This window comes from Ascaphus truei, chromosome 6 (assembly GCF_040206685.1).
Source record: "Ascaphus truei isolate aAscTru1 chromosome 6, aAscTru1.hap1, whole genome shotgun sequence".
NCBI lineage: Eukaryota > Metazoa > Chordata > Amphibia > Anura > Ascaphidae > Ascaphus > Ascaphus truei.
This window is the reverse complement of record NC_134488.1, coordinates 126,771,208-126,779,009: the sequence shown is the minus strand read 5'-3', so window position 1 is coordinate 126,779,009 and position 7,802 is coordinate 126,771,208. Positions and strand designations below refer to the sequence as shown.

Sequence of the window (7,802 nt, the reverse complement as noted above, 5' to 3'; positions counted from 1 at the left end):
GGTATTGAGGTGAAGGGCATTCCAGAGGTGTGGGGCAGTCAGTGAGAAAGGTTTAAGGCGGGAGAGGACTTTGGATACAAAGGGGGTAGAAAGAAGACATCCTTGAGAAGACCGCAAGAGTCAGGATGGTGCATAGCGAGAAATTAGGGCTGAGATGTAAGGAGGGGCAGAGGAGTGTAAAGCTTTAAAAGTGAGGAGGAGAATTGAGTGTGCGATGCGGGATTTGATCGGAAGCCAGGAGAGGGATTTCAGGAGGGGAGACGCGGAGACAGATTTAGGAAAGAGTAGAGTGATTCTGGTAGCAGCGTTTAGTATAGATTGTAGGGGAGACAGGTGAGAGGCAGGGAGGCCAGACAGCAGGAGGTTGCAGTAATCGAGACGGTAGAGAATGAGGGCCTGAGTCAGAGTTTTAGCAGACGAGTAACAGAGGAAAGGGCGTATCTTTGTGATATTGCAGAGGAAAAAGCGACAAGTTTTAGAAATGTTTTGAATGTGAGAGGAGAATGTGAGAGAGGAATCGAGTGTGACCCCTAGGCAGCGTGCTTGGGCTACTAGGTGAATTATCGCATTTCCAACAGTAATTTGGAAGGAGGTAGTAGGGCCAGTTTTGGGAGGAAGTATAGGGAGCTCTGTATTTGCCATGTTAAGTTTCAGTCAGCGAATGGCCATCCAGGATGATATTCCAGAGAGACATTCAGAAACTTTGGTATATATAGCAGATGTAAGGTCAGGGGTTGAAAGGTAAATTTGTGTGTCGTCAGCATAGAGGTGATATTTAAACCCAAAAGATGTGATTAGGTCACCTAGAGAGAGTGTGTAAAGAGAGAAGAGAAGGGGTCCCAGGACAGAGCCCTGGGGTACCCCCAAAGAGAGATTAATGAGGTCGTGAATCTCACTATATCAGGGTCTCTCTCTTCAGTCACTTGCTCCGAATTCAGTCATGCATGCGCTAGCTCACTAAGAAAGACTCTGACACAAAGTTCAGCTTCAATCTCAGTACATGCGTTGTCCCAGGGGTAACACAGGAACTGCTGCTTTATTGAGTACACAACATAGTTTATATAGCTCATAGCGGGGAGGGGCATGGGAGGGGTTAAATCATATGTATCTTTATTCCAGGACACGCTGTCTTCCTTGATTGGTTAAGTCATATGTATCTTTATTCCGGGACACGCTGTCTTCCTTGATTGGTTAAGTCATACATTCTCCCGGGCTCATGCAGCCCTCGTGCATAGCTGCGTCATCAGTTCATGGTTTAATCATCTGGTCATGTGTTTACCAGGATATCTGAGACAAAGTTCGGGCGTATAACATAACAAAAGAAGAAATATATATTCACACACATTTCTACCTTCACAATCCCCCCTTGAATAGATATTTCTGACTTGCCTAAGGGAGTAAGGCTGTCTTGCGATGGGGAAAAAGGAATGGGATACTTCACTCGATTACTGGCACAGGATATCTCTAATAGACTCCTGTACCTTCCATCGAGACTTAACACACCGCAAGAGTCCCTTCCCTTCCGTATAGCCTTAATAGTCTACAGCAATGAATTACAAATAAAATGAGGAGTCCTAGAAGGACTGTGGGTAGGCATATCTTTGTGAATTTTGGAGCTAAGCAGAATTTCCAATTCACTTCCGGTGTTTATCATCATGTCGACACCACCAACTTTGAGCATCAGTTTGCGATAGAGAGGAATAAGGCAACAGAGAATAAGAATACCAAATATAAAAATACATAAAATAACTAGGCCGATCGTGGTAAGAATCGATTTCCATCCTCCCGCCCAATCTGCTATCCAATTGGCCCAACTGGTATCTACTCCTGCATTCCTCTTTACCTCTAAAGCTAGGTCCTTAATTTGATTGAGTGCCTTGACTGTTTTACCGTCAATTGCCGAATTTTCAGGGATATAAGTACAACATTCTTCACCAAACATGGAACATACACCACCCTTTTCTGCTAAAATCATATCGATAGCCATCCTATTCTGGAGGGTCATCCGGGTGTTGGGCCCTAGTTCTTCAATAATACCCTGAAACGCATCCCTACTAAAATTTATAAACCTCTGCTGATTGTAATACAAATAGTTAATCCAGTCAACATTTTTATTAATTTGTACTTGTGGGATGATTGATATAAATCCAGCGGAAATTTGGTCTAGGGCCTTGAATTCATCAGGGACCCCCCTTGGAACTCCTATGGCATCTCTATATACCATCCCATCGTTCTGTAAATCTGTCTTTATATCTCTTTTGTATCGTGAAAAAGACAGAGGCCTCCTAGATAGATATTGTTCCTCAGGTTCCCAGGGAAGTATTCTGAAAGGCATTATTAGTTTTACTAAAGTACACTGCCCCTGCCATTGGGGGGGCAAGATGTTACGAAGTATACCGTTTCCACACAACCAATATACATCTAACATATGAAGGGTGTGGTTCTGGAGTTTGTCGGAGTCCAATGAGGAGTTTGTAATACAAAAACCTGGAGCAAACCTTCCTAGTTTTACGCCAGTACTGCGTTTACCATTGAAACAGGTATAGTTTCCATTGTGGATGAATACTTCTCTTGGGGGTTTGACACTGGTCTTAACGGACACTAGATGGCCTAATTCTGGACATTTGGAAACGCTACCATTACTTAACAGAGATATTAGACATAAAGTTTCATTGCCTGGGAGGACAAGAGGGACTGTGGTCAGATGGGTGTTGGCGGCAGCGCAAGCTATACAACTAACATTCTGACCTGAACTCTTCACCGTATACTTTACCCACTCTAACCACATATTTTTCCTTACATCAGTTTGTGTCTCAATTTGGAACACATCTTCCCATGTTAGATTGGGAATGGGCAATACTTCCTGTATTTTGGCATCAAATTTTTCTTTATTATGTTTGGGAGCCCCGGTGGGTTGTATCGGCCTATTCTTAATATCTCTAAACAATAGGTGTCCCATCTGTCCATGTAATGTACCTCCGTACATCCCTAACACATACAGCCCCATATCGTCCTCCGATGGATTCTCGAGCTGTAGATAGAAAGGGAGACATATAGGTGGGGTGCTAGCTTGGCAGGTGGTAGGACTCCAAACACCCTTTCCTAAAATCAGTCTGGTCAGGAGGGATTTCCCATTCTTATCTTTCCTGTTTTTCCCCTCAGATGGCTGATAGGCCCAATCCTCATCCCCAGTGTTCCATCCTACATTAGACCATTTGCCGCACCATTTATTGTCACCGAAAGTGACACAGAGATACAGTTGTCCCTGCTGCCAATACCCTGGGTTAGGATATAACTTGAAATATTCGCAATCCGCAACTTTACAGAAATCAGTAGTAAATGTCTGTAAGGACAGTGAAGAGTTGACCCAAAAGGTCACTGTTTTTACCTCTACCCCTAAACTTAAAACTATAAGCAAAAGGATATACATCATGGAGCTTCAATTGGGGATTTCTTGCAATGGGAAGCGTGTATCCAGGGTCCTCTCCCTTCAAGTTTTACCGCGGTAGGGGTGATCAGCAGGACACGATATGGACCGTCGAATCTGGGCTCCAGACAGTCTGATCTTACGTGTCGTTTGAGATATACACTGTCGCCTGGCTTGAAAGGATGGACTGTTTCTCCTGAGGATTCTGGAAGAGAAGCGGACACTAAAGAACGAGAGTTAGACAATTCTTGACCCAATAAAATTACAAATTGCACCAATTTATCCTGATTCTTTTGTAATTCCTGGCTGTCTATCTCTGGTATCCTAGGGGGTGACCCGAATAAAACCTCGAAGGGGGTGAGACCATGTTTCGCCTGAGGAGTGTGTCTAACATGGTATAGCGCTATGGGCAGTAGTTCTGGCCAGGGGACAGGGTGGTCCTGGCTCATTTTTAACAGTTTGGTCTTCAGTGTGCCGTTCATCCTTTCTACCTTTCCCGAACTTTGCGGATGGTATGGGGTGTGCAGTCCTTGGTGGGCTCCCAGCATAAACCAGAGTTCGGAGAAAACATTAGCAACAAAAGCTGGTCCCTGATCACTTTCTATCACTTCCGGTATTCCAAATCTGCAAGCTACCTCTATGAGCATCTTCTTGGCTGTCACCTTGGCTGTCATATTCTTGACTGGGTAAGCTTCGGGCCATCCTGAAAACATATCCACCACTACCAGCACGTACTCGTATCCTCCAGCCGGGGGCATATGTATATGGTCCACCTGAATTCTTTGCCACGGATATTCTGGTTTGGCGAGGTGTTGAATGGGTACTGCTTGGGTGCGACTGGGATTACATGTCTGGCAAACTTGGCAAGCTTGGTTATACGTAGCTAACGTGGTACTGATTCCTGGTGCGTGATAGAACTTTCTGATATAGGCAAAGGCTTGGTTCTTTCCTCTGTGCGTCGCTCCGTGTGCCCATGTCGCTACTGCTGGGTACATTCGTCTGGGGAGGCAATATACATCATCCTTTTTCCATAGACCTGTTCCTTTCTCGATGCTCGCCCCATCTTTCTTCCATTGCTTTTTCTCTTCTGGTAACGCTTTTGACTGTTCCTGTAGTAGCTTGGTAATTGGAGGTCGAATTGCAAGCGTAAACGGGACATCATCAATTTCTATTCCTGCTTCTCTGTCTTGTTCTTTCTTTTTCACTTGTGCCCTTGTGCTCACCATGGTTACTGCGGTAGCCTCTGTCGACAGCCATCTCTCCGACACAGATCCCAAGGCTGCTTCTTTGGCTGCCTGGTCGGCCAGTTGATTACCTCTGGCTTCCTTGCTGTCTACTTTCCCATGTGCCTTTACTTTGAGGACTGCCACCTGGACGGGTAGTGCCATAGCTCTCATCAGATCCTGGATAAGGTCAGCATGCTTCACTGGGGTTCCAGAAGATGTTATAAATCCTCTATTCTGCCATATTGTGCCGAAGTCATGGGCAATACCGAAAGCATAACGCGAGTCCGTTCTTATATTCACTTTCTTGCCTTTTGCCATTTCTAGTGCCATTTGTAGGGCCACTAGTTCTGCCTCCTGGGCTGATCTTCCAGGTGGTAATGCCTCAGCATGGAGAATTTCGGTTTCTGTGGTAACCGCGAAACCGGTGTGGAACCGACCGTGTTCGTCTGCATATCTGGATCCGTCAGTCCATAGTTCCCAGTCAGCATCTGGTAGTGGGCTTGTCGACATATTGGGAGGCTCTGACGTATCCTGCTGTAGGGTGAGTAGGCAATCGTGAGGGGACGTCTCTTGCACTTCATCTGTACTGCCATCAACTCCCCCCTTTGGGATATGTGGCAGAAGAGATGCTGGATTAATCGTGGTACAGCGTTGGAACGAGACGTATGAAGGCAGGAGCAGAGAGCATTGAAGTCTAAGGTGCCGTTGGTGGGTAAGATGTCGGGGCAGCGTCAAGGAGAGGACTGCGGCCAGGTCGTGGGGTGCCATGATAGTAACATCGTGTCCTAATGTAATATCAGCAACTTTGTCGAGCAATAATTGAGCAGCATGGGCCGCTTTGAGACAGCTGGGAGAAGTCCGGGCAACAGGATCCAGACGGGCAGAATAGTATCCCACAGGTCGTTGTCTATCTCTGTGAGCCTGGGAGAGAACACCTGAGGCGTGGCCATCTTGTTCTGATACATAAAGATGGAAAGGCTTGGAGTAATCCGGAAGACCTAGAGCCGGGGCGGTAGATATTGATTCCTTCAAGGCAGCGAAACACTGTTGGTACAACTGATAGGTTTCAGTATCAGCTACATCTTCCTCTTTGGGGCCTGTTTTCAAGGCATCATATAGGGGTTGCATATTTCTTGATGCATCTGGGATCCATTGTCGGCAATATGTGATCAATCCGAGGAACATTTGTAGTTCGTGAATGGTGGACGGGTATTTTACTAACGAGATAGCCTGTTTCCTCTCATCTGTCAGGTGCTTGATGCCTTGTGAAATACAATGGCCTAGGAAGACAACACGAGGTAGACACCACTGTAGCTTGGATTTGGAAACTTTGCATCTGATCGTATAGAGATATTGGAGCAGAGAGATGGAGAGATCTTCGAGGTCTTGGAAAGTAGTAGGCCCGCAGAGTAGAAGGTCGTCCACGTATTGGAGAAGTGTGGCTTCTGGGTGTGCGGATACCCATGGGGAAAGGGACAACTTTAAAGCTTGGGAGAACTGATTGGGACTGTTCTGAGCACCTTGGGGTATTCTGGTCCATGTCAGTTGTGCCCCTTGAAACGTAAATGCGAACAGGAATTGGCATTCCTCCTGGAGGGGGACACTAAAGAAAGCATTTGCCAGGTCGATTACCGTAAAGAGACCTGCTTCAGGCGGGACACCGCTGAGAAGGGTATTGGGATTCGGGACCACTGGAGTTTCCATGATAGTGGCCGCATTTATAGCTCGAAGGTCTTGTACCAGCCGGTACTTTTCAGGTTGGCCTTTCACAGTCTTCTTTTTAACCGGAAACAAAGGAGTGTTGCAAGGGGATGTGCAGTATTTCAGAACTCCTTTCTGTAGATATGCCTGAATCTGGATTTTTAGACTGGTTTCCTGAGCAGCTTTTAACGGATATTGGGGGACCCGTGGAAAGGGGAGTCCTGGCTTCAGTTGCACAACCACTGGGGGGACTGGGAGAAGACCAACATCTTCAGGTCCCACAGACCATAGTTCTGGGGGAATAAAACACTCTATATGTTCGGGAAATCCCATCTCACGTAGTGCCAGATCTTGCATCATCATTAGTGGCAAGGCTTTGATGGTGCAAATATCCGCGGGCCCCGTGTCGTCCCCATCTGGACGGTGAAGGGTAAGCTGCATTCCGTCTGCATCATAGCAGATATTGGCCCGTAGTCGTTGGAGAATGTCCGATCCCAAAAGATTGATGGGGCAGGTTGAAGAAACTAAAAATCGTGCGACCACATCCGAAAAGGGGCCGAGGGGTACTGGGATGGTCAGTCGGCTTTCTCTTTGCACTCCCTCCACGCCAACAGATGACATCCAGTCTGGGGATAATTCTATAGTGGGGGGAAGGAACCTTTTTGAAATAACTGATGTGGACGCCCCCGAGTCCACCAGGAAATCTAGAGGGACATTGTTTACTGCGAGAGTAACTTTCCCGCATACAGCAGTATGTCCCACTGCTGCCATGGTGGTCCCGGATTGTCCTTCCTTTCAGGACCGAGGAGGTAGCCCGTCTTGTTGTTGTTCTTGTCGTGGCTTTCTGCATTCACGTCTCACGTGTCCAACTATACCACAGTTCCAGCAGATGGGTCCTCCCTGGCCACGGCCATTTTGTCTTCTATCCTGTCGCTGTCCGCCATAGTTGCCACCATATGAATTTAACCCTTGTTGGGGAGGCTGGGGGTAGTAAGGAGCATATGCCGGGGCAGGGGGAGGGTATGGGTACGGTGTGGGGTATTGCGGGTAGACCGGTGGTGGTTGTTGTGGGTAGGGAGCGGGGTTGGGGGGGTTCGGGGTACATCCCGATGGTGGAGGAGGGAGGTACTGAGGTCCTGTGGGAGGTGCTCCAGGAAGGGAGGGGCATAGCACAGCGCCTGCGCCTTCGTTATCTTGCATCATTAACGCGAGGGCCTTCTTTTTCCCTTTCTCCTTCACTTCCTTTGCTTGGGAGCGTGCAAAACCTTTGGCCACCAACACAGCATCTTGTAGAGTGCCTCCTATGCAGTCTGGACGAATCGACAGAATCTTTTCCCTTAGGTCTTCGTTTAACCCTTCCACAAAGGCTTTGGTCAGAATCAGCCGGTGAGCTTTGTGCTGGTGGATGAATCCCAGATCTTCGAATTGTATCTGGCATCGGGAAGCAT

General features: G+C 47.2%; 1 protein-coding gene across 1 annotated transcript; it reads right to left on the bottom strand.

Moving 5' to 3' along the window:
- Positions 1 to 881: 881 nt before the first annotated feature.
- Positions 882 to 7,130, bottom strand: LOC142497863 (protein NYNRIN-like). Its single transcript, XM_075606250.1, has one exon. The coding sequence runs from the start codon at positions 7,123 to 7,125 to the stop codon at positions 3,430 to 3,432; it is 3,696 nt and encodes a 1,231-aa protein (XP_075462365.1). The 5' UTR covers positions 7,126 to 7,130; the 3' UTR covers positions 882 to 3,429.
- Between the last annotated feature and the right edge of the window lie 672 nt (positions 7,131 to 7,802).

Coding starts and splice junctions, on each gene's coding strand:
- LOC142497863 (XM_075606250.1), bottom strand. CDS start 7,125: ATGGCAGCAGTGGGACATACTGCTGTATGCGGGAAAGTTACTCTCGCA.